Genomic DNA, 14,817 nt, shown 5'->3' on the forward strand with positions numbered 1-14,817 from the left:
GTCGAGAGTTTTGAGCGCATGCATACTGCAGCTAGGAAATGGTCCGAATCTATATTCGCACTGCGGAAGGTACGAACGTTGGTGATATCAGAGTAGAATCGCCCGTCGATTAGAACGTGATGGTTTTGGTTTTCGGTGCGTTGGTCAGGTGATCTCCAGGTGGCGTTGTGGACATCTTTGCAGGGGAAGAAGGTACTTCGGACTACCATGCCAGGGGAAGCTGCGAAGTTCACGCATCGTTGGCCGTTGTCATTCGATAAGATGTACAAGTCGTTTGGCCCGATTAACGGTCTAAACATTATCTCTCGTCCTACCTTAGCGTTCATATCACCGATGACGATTTTCATGTCCCGTTGCGAACAGCCGCCGTACACCTCCTCCAGCTTCGCAAAGAACGCTTCCTTCTCGTCGTCGGGTATCCCATCGTGTGGGCAGTGTACGTTGATGATGCTGTAGTAGAAGAAACGGCCTTTGATCCTCGACTTACAAATCCTTGCGTTGATCGGAGTCCATCCAATCGCGCGTTGACGCATCCTACCCAGCACTACAAAGCCGGGTTCCAGCTCGTTGGTGGTGGCACAGCTCTGGTAGAAAGTAGCCGCCCAATGCCCGCTTTTCTATGCTTTTTGTCCTGTCAAGCAAAGTTCCTGCATTGCTACGACTTCAAAGTTGCGTGGTTGGAGTTCGTCGTAGATTACCCTGTCGAAAGCTGGAAAGCAGAGTGACCTGCAGCACCATGTTCCGAGTTTTCAATCGTAGTCCTTATTTCGTCGCGTAGGTCTTTGCCGATTGTTCCGCTTCGTATTTTCTTCTGCATTGTTCGTAACGGTTAGTTTTCCAGGGTGGCTTGTTGGTCCTTCCCCAACTCCCTGTCTCGCCGGACAACCATCGTGTCAGCTCTGTTTAAAGTCCCACGCTGACACGAGGACGATGCATCAGCCGCCCCTAACACGGAGAACAGACGTTGTTTTGAGCCGCCCCTAACATGGGAAACAGACGCTCGGATGGACTCACCCTCCGAAAAGAGGAGCCCTCCTTCCCTGTCAGCATACGACCATGGTCCCGCCGGGGTTGGTTACACGATCTTTCCTATGGTTACTCGTACCCCAGCTGGCAACGCGGGGAGGTAGGGATAGGAGCTACTGGACAAGCGGCTAAGGATCACTGTGGCGAACCACCGGGTCTATATTACGCATTGCCCAGTCATTCACCAACCGATCGTATCGTATCGTCACATATTGTAATCCCAAATCTACGAACTAGGACCTCTACGAAGAGGGCTTGGCGACTAGGTTCCATGTGTATCTTCCGACGATTGAATCTCGACGTGACTTGGATGAGGTCATGGATAAAACAAATCTCTTATAGTAGGACCATACCAAGAGGCTTGCTTCTAGAGAAACACATTGGTGGAATACCGAACTTCTTCGGCTCAAACAAATATGTAGAAGATATTAGAATCGCAGACGCAGGGACGGGTCGGAGGTATTTAAGTAGGCTCGCACAGCATACAGAAATGCCTTTCGATCCTCTGAGCGAATGGAAAGCGATGGAAAAGCCTCTGCACAAATGACTCAAGTCTCACCGAGACTATTAGATTGAATAAGTTACTTTCGAAATCGTAAGACTTTCATGTCAGTTCAATCAGAACTGCTAATGGTGAATAATCATCTGACGAAGATGTAGTACTCAACTGTCTTTTTGACACACACTTTCCAGGCTGTACGGAGCCATCACTGACGACTGCCCCTGAGTTCTTTTCTGGTAGTTCTGATTCATGGGCATTTACTCATAGAATTGTATCAACCGAATCGATCAAATGGGCGATTGAAAGTTTTGCTTCGTATAAGTCTCCGGGAAAGGACGGAATTATTCCAGTTCTACTACAGAAAGGATATGAACACTTCAAGCATATTTTAAAAAAGGTTCTTACTTGTGGTCTTACCTAGGGATACATTCCATTAGTGTGGCGGGAAACAACTGTAAAATTCATTCTCAAAGGTGGCCGCGTCACTTATGAGAAGGCAAAGAGCTTAGACCGATCAGTCTGACCTCCTTACTTCTGAAATCAGTGGAACGTTTGATCGACCACTACATTCCGGATTTTAGCTTGGGTAAACACCCGCTACATGCAATGCAACATGCATATCAGCGGGGAAAGTCTACTACCACCCTGTTACACAATGTTGTCTACAACATTGAAAAAGTAATCAAGTTTAGAAGTTTTTCTCGATATTGAAGGTGCTTTTGACAACGTGTCTTTTGATACACGCAATGCTTAGCAACCGACATCTGTGCTCATCGTTAAGACAAGTAGAGATAAGGAAACTGAGTGTCTGCGGATGTCCTGGAGGTGGTGTGCTGTCACCACTTCTATGGAACCTTGTCGCCGATGGCTTATTGAGGAAACTTAGAATTGGAAGGGTGGCAAAAATAACAGCACAAAAACAAACCGCAGGTAAGTTATAAAACACAGATAGTTCAACTCGCCTGCGAGTAAGCCTAAAGCTCTTTACCGCATTGGATAAGAAGCTTTAGTATGTCTCTGAGTTTCAGTCGTCCAAACATGGCGTCGTCTATGTAAGGACGACCGAGAACTCGAAATCGCAATTCAGATGATATGAGGTTCCGTAGTCGGATTCACAAAGATCACATGAAAAATCACATGCCACGTGATAAATGAGTTTGCAGTGGCCGTTTAAAGCCCTGATCGGTATGCTGCTGTGGAGCTTTGAAAATTGGAGAAGATTTTTCGAAATCACTGGGCACGATTGTTCTAGAAACGCCTTTGTTTGGCGACACGTTTGTAGATTTTTCCGATAATTGCGGTGCTCGGACGAAACCCAGGACCGTATTTTTTCCCTTATCCAACTTGTCGAAATTGGCAGGGCGGGCTCAGGACCAACGAAGTCAATCGCCGAACCTGCCCTGGCCAATTCGTCAGCCCATTCATTTCCAGTAATACCGGAATGTCCGGGCACCTAGACAAGGTAGATAGTGCTGACAATGCTTAGTTCTTCGATTTGGGTTCGGCACGCGATCACTAGCTTGGACCGGGATTTGTCTGAGCTAAGGGCCTTGATTGCAGCCTGACTATCGGAGCAGAAGTTTATAACTCTGCCGGACAAACTCGGTTGAAGGGCCGATTGCACCCCGCACATAATCGCAAAGATTTCTGCTTGGAATATAGTACAGTATCTACTTAGTGAGTGAGATTGTTCCAATCTCATTTCACGACAGTAGACACCAGCACCAGCACGTCCCTCCATCAGCGAACCGTCAGTGTAACAGACCACGTGCGTTTGTTGTAGTCTTTCCATATAGCCTAATAACCACTCCTCTCGAGAGGGAAACTTCACATGGAATGTCCTGTAAGGAAAATTACAAGTGAGTATAATATCACTGGGAGCAAGAATATCTTCACCTCATGTAACCATTTGTGACCACAATCGTGTATGACTGGTAGCAAGATCAACATGATTACTGTTCCAAAGCCCAGTAACCTGCAGTCTGTATGCACATGATAGTGCTTCTTGTTTGAGATGTATGTGTAATGGTTTGATATTTAGAAGTGCCTGAAGAGCAGTAAACGGAGTTGTGGCGAAACCATCAGTCAACACCATGAGCACCATTCTTTGCAGATGGTTTCGCTTTGACTGGACCGTCATCACCTCTCCCCTCTGCTACCACACAAGGCATCCGGGTGACAGTATTGGACGTACAATTGTCGTGTAAATCCAATAGATGTATTTAGGTTTGAGACCCCAGGTCTTTCCAAAAGCCCGAAGGCCATGCACGCTTTCTTGACTCTGAACTCAATGTGAGCAGACCAATTCAGTTTGGAATCCAATATAACTCCAACGTATTTGACTTGATCTGCACACAGTAGCTCAGAATCAAAAAAAACTGCAAGGGACGAATCATGAAAAGAACCATTGAAGTTTTGTTTGGGTTGACTGATAATATAACTTGTCGACACCACTGTTCGCCAGCTCTTAATGTGTGTTGCATTAAATCAAAGATTGTTCCGATGCAAAGTCCAGTAATTAGTATTTGGTAATCGTCAGCAAACCCGTAGGTTGGAAATCCAAGCTCATTGAGTTTCTTTAACAAGCCGGCTACCAAGTTCCATAACAAAGGTGACAGAACGCCACCATGAGGACAACCGCAAATACTCAACTTCCGTATCTCAGCCTGTCGCAGTGACGAGCAAAAAATGCGGTTACTAAGCATTGCGTTTATCCAACCCGAGATACATGCAAGTATCCCATGACCGCGCGTCGCTTCCAGAATACACTGGAAGGGCACATTGTCAAAAGCACCTTCAATATCTAGGAATACACCCAAATTAGATTGCTTGAGCGGGAAGGCCTTCTCAATGTTGTAAACAACATCGTGAAGCAAAGTGATCGTGGGTTTCCCACACTGATATGCATGTTGCATTTTGTGCAGTGGATATTCAACTAAACTAACGTTCCTGATGTGATGATCGTTTATTCGTTCCAAAGCTTTCAGAAGAAAAGAACTTAAGCTGATAGGCCTAAAACTCGTAGCTACTTCATAGCTTGGGCGCCCCTCTTTGGGTATAAATCTGACAGTTATTTTTCGCCATGCTTTCGGGATATACCCGGTAGCAAGATTGGATAGCAAAATCTTTTTCAAGACATGTTTAAGAATATCAAATCCCTTTTGCAGTAGCACGGGAAATATTCCATCATTTCCGGGTGATTTGTATGGAGCAAAGCTGTCAACTGTCCACTTAACCGATTCAGTGGAAACCAATGTGCGTGCTAACGCCCACGAGTCCGAATCACCAGAATGAGATCTGTTGACATTGTTCAGCTCCGGATCGATACAACCTGGAAGGTGTACGTCGAACAGACAATTAAGAACATCTTTTTTCTCCGTTACATAAACACCGGGCCCTATTCTCACAGTTACGTCTCTTGGTGACTAGAAGGAAATTTTCTTCTAGTCACTAGGTTACGTGACTGTGAGAATAGCGCCCACCATTAAGGCATTGCAAAAAAAAAAATTTTTAATTCTCAAAAGCCCCCCCCCCCCTCTCATATTGTGACAAATGTCAAAGTAAGCTCAGATGCCAAATTTCACATCATTTGGACAATTCTAGACCCCCGCCCACATCGCTTGAAATTTTTGGTGCTATGGGAAAATGTGGAGGAAAAATATATTAAATGCTATAACTTTTGAAGTAGCAATCAGAAAATTACAATTTATATCTCTTTTTAAAGGAAATAACCTTAGTATTGGAATGGAATTATTCCTGTTCCTAGAAAAATACGGGATTGTGGGGTACTGGGTCATTTTGACCCCAAAATCCCCTATTTTTTTAATTTTTCTGCTCTGTTATGCAAACCATACATATTTTGCATTTTTTCTAATGTGAAGAAATCGAACGGAATCTGTTAGACTTTTGTCCGAGTACGAGAAGTTGGGGTTATAGGGCCTTTTGTCATTTATATTAAATTTTATCATTTTCTCAAGCATATATCTCTATTATTCTTCATTCAATTTTCATAAATTGTACCTTGTTCAACGTGGAAAATCCTTAGGAACAAAATAAAAATAGATTCGTTACCGGTAAAATTCAGAAATGGCAACTTATATACTCCATCAGTTCAGAGCCTCCCAGTCTGAGCTGCCCTAAATGATGTGATCAGCATTTGCATCACTGCTGATAATGAGCGGAAACCCATTTCTGCTACAATATGATACAACGCTTTTGAAGTCATCAGAAGGAGATGACTCGTTATGCGGACATGCTGAACAATATATATATATATATACTTTTTGTTTATGTTACCGACAGTCAATGCAACAGTGACTACACATATATCGCGAGTTGAGAGCTGCCGATATGAGACACACGTCAATAACCTTATTTGCAAGAATGCAAGCACGAGGCGTTTCACGTGGATTAGTCATGCTTGTCTTGTTGTAAGCAATGAAGGCATTGTTAAGTAACTTTCTAACATAGTTTTCTTTGTGGAAATACGGTTCTTGAACCAATGCTATGGAAGTTTTACCTTCCTACATGAGTCGAAATAAATTCATAGTTGCTGTTCGTTTATCCTTGAGATTGATTTGTGCTATTCTAACCATTGTTGATTAGAAAACTGTACATTTCATTTCCAGCATAAATTGCACAACAACTAGAGGACACCAAGCAAGTTGGGATGTTAATGCATGTAGCGAGCCATATCAAGTTTAAATGAGAAACGATCATTTGATTCCCACGATTTGCGAAGAAAATAATGGTCCACTGTGTCAGAGATCATAACATAACATAACACAGTAAGAGCAAAATCCAAAATGCTCCCCGTGCGTCTCTCATATTTTAACCCTCCAGCCATCAAGTCCACGGAACGTAACTACACCTTCACTCCGTGAAGCGACCCGTGTCTAGGGATGAAAAAGATACCTGATCGCTAACGGAGCCCGTGGGGTACCTGGGCACTCCCCACAGTAAGCGTTTCTTACCACGTTATTGCGGAGCTCTGGCGTGGCGGACCATTTTTCTCGCGCTACTCGTGGTACCAAAACTGAGTTGCGAAAACAAAAATAACAGTAAAGTGGGTAAGGTAGGTGATGATGCGGGCGATTGAGGTGGTGAACCCCTTCGCCAAAGGGGGTTTGGCGAGGTCTCCTCCCAGAGGGGGGGGGGGGGGGGGGGACAGCGGAGCGACAGTGGCTGCAACCAACAGCACCAGAGTCTCTTCAGTGGTGGTAGGGTATAGCCCTATCAACACGCTCGGCGGGCCACTACCCGCGATGCGGGTGGTAGTCAAGCAACTCGATAATATCATCGAGTTTACAAGCGAAAAGCAGAACATCAGCAAGGAACTGAAACAGAACCTGCTGGTGCTCCGCCAGGCTGTTCGAGTCGCAAGACAAGAAAAGGACGCTTATATCAGGGGGGTGGCGGGAAGAAAGAAGGCCGATAAAGGCGCCCAAACCGAGGCCTTCTCCTTCCTCGAAGGAGCTACTATGACCCAAGAGGCGATTGATTTCGGCTTGACGGCCAAAAAGATTTTAGTAGAGGGCAAGACTGCGCCTAACCCGAAGCGGCCCAGGCAGTCACCAGGCGAAGGTGCGCGAAGCTACGCCAAACGATTCCGAAGGGCGTCGACCTGATAAGGTGACTTCTCGACCCAAGAAGGTGAAAGGCACCAACCGGGCGCAAAGTGCCGGACCACAAGTGGGTACCAGCCAGTCGGTGCCATCGGCACAAGGGGGCAAATATTCCTGGTAGCTGGTCAGCAGGGCTAAGCGGAAGTCGAACGCACCTCGACCCGCAAAGAAGGTCAAGGACAGAGGTGAAAACCGACAAGGACAAGTATGCCGACGTCCTCAAATCGATGCGGGCTGCCGAAAGGCAGGATGTGCGCAGCGTTAGACCTACCCAGACCGGCGAAATAATCTTGGTGCTGAAACGAGATGCGCAATCTAGTGGGGTGGCGTACAAGAAGTCGGCTCAGGAGATCTTGGGTGACGGCGCTCAGGTGAGGTCGTTGGGTGCGGAAGTGACCCTCCAGTGCAAGCAACTCGACGAGGTTACGAACGCAGACGACGTCGTCTTGCCGACATGGAGCAGTGTGGCGCAGAGATTGAGTGGACCTCTGTACGCCTAAGAGAGGGACTCTTTAGCACGCAGGTAGCCTATTTCAGGCTACCGGTTGCGGAAGCCAAAAAGGTTATCGAGAGAGGGAAGCTGAAGATCGGCTGGTCAGTATGCCCAGTAAGCATACCCCAGCCGCTTTCAGTGGACAGGTGCTATCGGTGCCTAGAGTCCGGCCATAAGTCCTACGACGACTGCAAGGGTCCAGACAGAAGTAAGTTGTGTCGTCGCTGTGGTGAGGAGGGACACAAGGCGCAGAAATGCGATAGGGTACCAAAATGCCTTATCTGCGCCAGTAAAGAAGCAAGACCGTAACCATGTTATGGGTGGACCTTCGTGTCCATTCGGCGAGGCCAGTAAGAACAAGCCGTGCAATTACACAGCTAAATCTTAACCCCTGCGCATCTGCCAAGCAGCTGCTGTGGCAGTTGTTCTCGGAGTCGAGGACAGATGTCGCCCTCCTATCTAAGTCTAAGCGGGGATGCGCTGGTAGCTGTCCTACAACGCGCGTGCGACGCCACCATGCCGAGGAAAACCCCGCCCGGTATATTCGTGGAGTGCCGAGATTGCAGCCCTACGATCAGCCTGGCTCAAAGCTAGACGTAGGACGCAACGAGCCCGCACCAAGGAGGTAAGAGCGGACCACCGTGAAGTGTTTCGAGCTGCGAAATTGGCCCTTAATGAGGCCATTAAGGGCAGCAAGAGAGCGTGTTTTGACAACCTGTGCGAGGGTGCCAACGCGAATCCGTGGGGTGACGCCTACAGGAATGTGATGGCTAAGACCAAAGGGGGCTCTTCACCCCCCGAACGGTCACCGGACCCGTTGGCGAGGATTATCGAAATACACTTCCCGTCTCTAGCCAGAAGTCCCTGGCCTCCTGCACCGCAAGGCATTGTGGGTGCGTCCGAAATGGTGGCACCGATGACGAATGAAGAGTTACTCGCAGTGGCTAATTCCAAGCAAAGAACAAAGCTCTAGGGCCTGATGGAGTTTCAAACAGCGCTCTCAAGGCAGCGATCATAGCAAACCCGAACATGTTCAGGCTAGCTATGCAGAGATGCCTTGACGAGTACCGTTTTCCCGATGGATGGAAAAGGCAGAAGTTGGTACTGTTGCCGAAAGCCGGGAAGCGGCCGGGCGACCCATCGGCGTACAAACCAATTTGCCTGATCGAAACGACGGGCAAACTGCTTGAGAGGATCATCCTCAACAAGCTTACCCCGTACTCAGAAGGCACGGACGACCTGTCAAGCAATCAGTTTGGTTTTCGAAAGCGTAAGTATACGGTGGACGCTATTCGTCAACAACCGCAAGTCGGTACAACATGCAGTTATCCAAGTGGGAGAAGTGATCACTTCAAAGCGGAGTCTGAATATGAAGGTTACTGGCAGGCGTTGCCGTATCTATCCTTAGGACCTTAGACGTATGTATGGACTGCTCATGCCGAGAGGGGAGGGTCGTAGCGTACAGTGTTGGTACCTATCACTATTGGTACCTCGTGGCGTGGCAGAGGAGTGTAGGGTGAGCAGAGCACCCAAGTAAGCCTCACATGGAGTGTCAGAACGAGCGTCAGGGTGCGACAGAGCGAGCAACCAAGTAAGCCTCATACTGGATGTGTGCGTGCGTGAGCGAGAGTGAGTGAGTACATTAAGTACTGCCATACCCCCCAAAAGTAATACCGGGAGGTAATTTCTGGGGGAAAGATAGCGGAGCCCAATGGAGTTTCGTCGGTATTACCCGTTATCTTAGTCCTGATCGAGCCCGACGTACTATCGTTTCCATCATAAATTCATGGGTAAGCTATGGTTGTCAAACTACATATATTTTGTACCGTGAAATATCTCCAATACGGACAAAAATACAGAGGTCGGATGTTACTGTTCCGTACAGCTACAGTAGACGATGAGTAGAGGATAGCTTTTCAAACACATGGCAAACATGCGGGCCCTGCACCTTCCGCTGATTCAGGCGAAAAGGAGGTTTTCCAGCGGACCACTCCGACCAGCACATAGCTACCCCTAAACTCCAAACGACAGACTCTACTACAATACAACGTTAAAGCCAAAGACACGACCTGAGACTTAATGAAATGACGAAAAAGAGCGTGTCATTAACCGCTAGTTACCGGTACATTGAGTTAACCCTCGGTAATGAAGAACGTTGTTCACTGATGCAAAGCTACTCAAGAATTTCATAGGTCGTAACTTATGAACCTGTGCGATTTTGATTTCATTGGACGCTTATGTATTTCATAAGTTCAAGTCGCTTTTAATCAATGCAATCAATTAATCGTGGAACGTGGAACAATTTGTAAACTTCAGGGTTGACTCTCCACCGGGTGGCTGTGTGAATTAGAGAAACATTCGTGAAAGCTTTTTGTGTAGAAAACCTCACGAACTTTCAGAAAATGGATAGTTCTTTTATTCTACTTAGCATGGCAAATATTATCTAGAGTAGGTTTTGAAATTATAAATCAGAATCGTGTAAAAAATCTTCAATTACCGATAACAGACTTACAAAATAATAAAAACTATATTGCATCAATCCACCCTCCTACTCACTGAGGTGCTCCACCAGATATTTGTAAACATCCACCATTTCCGGCCGCTTCTCCGGATCATCTGCGGTACAGGAAAACCCTGCCTTCAGCAGCACCTTGCAAATGTTAACCGTCTGACCGTCATCCGCCGACAGCGATCGATCCATTAGCATTCGAATATCATACCCGGACTGTGCCGCATGCAAAACAATATCCTTCAGATGCTTTGCCATTTTTCGCTTCTCATCGTACACCCGTTGACCGGTGATGATTTCATACAGCACCAGACCATAGCTGAAACTGTCCACCTTTGTGCTCAGCTGCCGGTGGGTGATAAATTCGCGCGGAATGTACGGTCGAGTACCGTAAACTCGAGAAACTTTCATGCTTGAATCGCTCACTGCTAGCTCTCGAGTTAACCCGAAATCCCCTATCTTCGGTTCGTTAGTGTTGTCCAGTAGAATGTTACCGGGTTTGATGTCACCGTGGATTATCGGTTTCTGTCCGAAGGTGTGCAGGTACTGTAGACCTCTGAAATAATACAAGAAAAATAACTTTAAAAATCATGCCCGGATGCGTGTTGTCCGTATTCCGGGTAAAAGTCAAAAACATTGCACAGACAGGTAGCGAATCTGTTCCGTGCCGTACAGGACACGACGTTATGTGAATAACGCTTTACCCGACTGTGTTGAAAAGCCGTTATTACCGCTAGGAAAATTAAAGTTTTTGATCAAAGCAACCGGTTAACTTCGTATGTCAAGTGAAGCATCGTACAATTGCGTTCGGACGGAATACCTCTTACGGATATAATGGCCGGAACAATGGACGAACTGTTGGAGGAGTTGAACTATGATTTCAACTATTTGTTGCACGAGGTTAGAACGGCCATGCGTCAGTTAGACCAATCACAACGCCGTACTGTGGAGGCATGGCTGCACAAACTTGCCAATACCAACCAGTCACTGGAGGAGGTCCGCCTAAGAAATGATTTTCTCTTCTATCTATCCCGGAACTGCAATGACGGAAATTTACTACCGCCTTTCGATCAGAAACCGCCATCTGGATACGTGCTGGATGCAACGCATTTACTGGTATTCAATCGAGCGCAAGGAATAGTGAATAGTTTATAATCGATTAACCTTTTTTCAGCCTGTTCTAGGAACATCCGCGGCAACCACATCCAAACCCCTCTATGAGGCTCACACCGGTTCTCCGTCCGGAACAGCAAGACGAGCTGAACTGTTCGAGCGTTCGCCGGACGGTGGAGCTTTCCTAGTATCTCAACCGGTTCCACGATGTGGGGCCTTTTGCTACCTTGCCATAGTCAGTAAACCACCCAAAAGTTAAATGAACACTTACCTAGCGGTTCCTTTTGCTATCTTTACACGGTCCAGCATCGTTAACGCTTTTACGCTGCTGCTTTTCGGGAACAAACGATTATCCAGGGATCCACCCGGCATGTATTGATATACAAGACACGGTTCGCCAACTGAAAAAAAAATCAGATGTGTTACCCTAAATTATAATGAAATATATTTTTACGTTCTTACATTCAAAACTGCATCCGAATAGAGGGACAACATTCTCATGTCGACAGGAGTTCAAGTACTTCAACTCGTTGAAACTTTGTCGCAATTCTGTCCGAGCCGACTCCGTATTGATGCCTTTGATCTTCTTTATTGCCACAAAGGTATGCTTGAAATATCCCTTATAAACAATGCCAAATCCTCCCTTCCCGAGCTCATTTGCCGGACTCCAGTTGCTGGTAGCCTCACGAAGTTCTTCGTAACTAAATTGCGGTAAACCTCCAGTGATAGCAGCGATGTTGTCCGCAGGCAATCGACCTACCGCAGCTTGTGGGTTTGCCCCAACCACAGCTCCAATGCCCGGGGCATCCTGGGCTATCACTTCTGGTTGTACGAACTCTTCCCTCTGTTGGGCACTTTCTGCGTTTCTGTCCGTTGTGTGAGTTACGACCGGGTTCGATTCAACCGCTGGACCATTCACTTGTTTGTACGTGCCTTCGTCCGATTCTTTTTTGATGAGAATGTGAAATTTAGGTTCTACGAAACGCTTGATAACCTCCATGGCGTTGAAGAGGTTTTCTCTAAATCAAATGAAATGATAGTGAACATTATTAATAGAAAAATCTTAGTACCTACTTGGCCAATACGACAAAAAGTTCCGTGAGGGTATGGTTCAAGTTGCCCCATTTCGAAAGCAGTTGCTCCGACGGCGATTTTCCCGTATGGGTGCAACACCGTCTAATTGCCTGTAAATCATGAGTAATACTTTTTGTCTAGTCTAGAGGATTCACAAAGCCAACTCACCTCGACATCCTCAGTGTCGTAGCCCATTTGTCGCAGAGCCAGCCCAACCCATTTCGCTTCCTGGTCCAGCAATGCCGATAACCGTTTTCTTTCCATCCATGGAATATCGTAGATAAACACAAAATTGCTACTGAATCCCGATACGCAATGAGAAGCACTCGGACTGTTTGGGTTACTTAATGTTTCGGCTGGCAAAGCCATAGTTGTTGATAATAATATTGCTACGTCTCACACTATTTTGGTTGAACAATAAAAGCTCTAACAACCAATAGTAATCATTTTGCAGAAAATAGAAAGGACTGTTTGAAAAAAACAAGACCAATGAGTAAAAATCGTGAAAATGCTGAAAATAGACACAAGAACTGCTAAATCGAAAACAAAACAGACAAGAATTATTCCGTTCGAGGACAAGTTTTTAGAAGGGCGCAAATGCAATATGTAAATAAACCGGTTTGATGTACACTGAAAATAATCGACACGATAAAACTAGAAAAACTCAGAGAACTGCGGAGAAAAAAACAGCATTTTTGGCAACGTATGCCCCGGCATTGTATGGCAACACGTCCAATGTTATAAGGATAGGCAATGTTCGATTGGATTCGTTTTTTGACAGCTAAACGCGAATCCAATCGACCCAAAATGGAGTCTCCGCAGTTCTCTTTCTAAAGTTTTTCTAGATAAAACCATATGCAATTAAACATCACTTTCACCCAGTTACCCCCAGTGAGCAAATTTTCTGGCAGAGACCGCTCTGCTAGATTTCTGTAAGTCTTGGTTTGGCAGCCCTGTCAGATTTCTGCACGTATCCTGTCGGGTTAGTTGAGCTAAGGCGAACTCGGTTTCGCTCGCGTTTTCTGGCAAATTTTGACAGGAACCGAGCAAAACCCTGGCATAACTTGGACATAAACCGTGCAAAGATCCTGGCAATTCCTACCTGGTAGAATTTAGCACGAATCGAGCAAAACATCTGACAAAGATGTGGCAGGAAGCGTGCAGAGATCTTGGTCGTACATTTCTGACTGGATTCTGGAAAAAAGTGAGCAGCATCGGTTGGATTAACCGCTTCTGTTAGAAACGGTTGTTGCATTTGAGCGAATTCGTTGCCAGAATTCTTGCACAAATCGCGCAAAATGCTTGCAGAAACTCTGCCAGCATCAATTTCGCTTTGTTCAACTTTTGCTAACTTTCTGCTTGTCACGCTGACTGGGCCCCAGTGAGCAAATTTTCTGGCAGAGATCGCTCTGCTAGATTTCTGTAAGTCTTGGTTTGGCAGCCCTGTCAGATTTCTGCGCGTATCCTGTCGGGTTAGTTGAGCTAGGGCGAACTCGGTTTCGCTCGCGTTTTCTGGCAAATTTTGACAGGAACCGAGCAAAACCCTGGCATAACTTGGACATAAACCGTGCAAAGATCCTGGCAATTCCTACCTGGTAGAATTTAGCACGAATCGAGCAAAACATCTGACAAAGATGTGGCAGGAAGCGTGCAGAGATCTTGGTCGTACATTTCTGACTGGATTCTGGAAAAAAGTGAGCAGCATCGGTTGGATTAACCGCTTCTGTTAGAAACGGTTGTTGCATTTGAGCGAATTCGTTGCCAGAATTCTCGCACAAATCGCGCGAAATGCTTGCAGAAACTCTGCCAGCATCAATTTCGCTTTGTTCAACTTTTGCTAACTTTCTGCTTGTCGCGCTGACTAGGCCCCAGTGAGCAAATTTTCTGGCAGAGATCGCTCTGCTAGATTTCTGTAAGTCTTGGTTTGGCAGCCCTGTCAGATTTCTGCGCGTATCCTGTCGGGTTAGTTGAGCTAGGGCGAACTCGGTTTCGCTCGCGTTTTCTGGCAAATTTTGACAGGAACCGAGCAAAACCCTGGCATAACTTGGACATAAACCGTGCAAAGATCCTGGCAATTCCTACCTGGTAGAATTTAGCACGAATCGAGCAAAACATCTGACAAAGATGTGGCAGGAAGCGTGCAGAGATCTTGGTCGTACATTTCTGACTGGATTCTGGAAAAAAGTGAGCAGCATCGGTTGGATTAACCGCTTCTGTTAGAAACGGCTGTTGCATTTGAGCGAATTCGTTGCCAGAATTCTCGCACAAATCGCGCAAAATGCTTGCAGAAACTCTGCCAGCATCAATTTCGCTTTGTTCAACTTTTGCTAACTTTCTGCTTGTCGCGCTGACTAGGCCCCAGTGAGCAAATTTTCTGGCAGAGATCGCTCTGCTAGATTTCTGTAAGTCTTGGTTTGGCAGCCCTGTCAGATTTCTGCGCGTATCCTGTCGGGTTAGTTGAGCTAGGGCGAACTCG

General features: G+C 46.3%; 2 protein-coding genes across 2 annotated transcripts; one reads left to right on the forward strand and one right to left on the reverse strand.

Annotated features, from left to right (window-relative positions):
- Positions 1-10,098: 10,098 nt before the first annotated feature.
- On the reverse strand, positions 10,099-12,905 carry LOC131685425 (serine/threonine-protein kinase pelle-like). The gene is made up of 5 exons (XM_058969127.1): positions 12,510-12,905; positions 12,342-12,451; positions 11,730-12,286; positions 11,539-11,668; positions 10,099-10,710 (listed from the first exon to the last, which is right to left on the reverse strand). Exons 1-5 carry the CDS (start codon positions 12,708-12,710, stop codon positions 10,194-10,196), a joined length of 1,515 nt encoding a protein of 504 aa, XP_058825110.1. The 5' UTR covers positions 12,711-12,905; the 3' UTR covers positions 10,099-10,193.
- LOC131685426 (uncharacterized) lies at positions 10,989-11,530 on the forward strand. Its single transcript, XM_058969128.1, has 2 exons — positions 10,989-11,270; positions 11,329-11,530. Exons 1-2 carry the CDS (start codon positions 10,989-10,991, stop codon positions 11,524-11,526), a joined length of 480 nt encoding a protein of 159 aa, XP_058825111.1. The 3' UTR covers positions 11,527-11,530.
- Positions 12,906-14,817: the final 1,912 nt, after the last annotated feature.

Source organism: Topomyia yanbarensis, chromosome 2 (assembly GCF_030247195.1).
Source record: "Topomyia yanbarensis strain Yona2022 chromosome 2, ASM3024719v1, whole genome shotgun sequence".
In the NCBI taxonomy this organism is placed as follows: domain Eukaryota; kingdom Metazoa; phylum Arthropoda; class Insecta; order Diptera; family Culicidae; genus Topomyia; species Topomyia yanbarensis.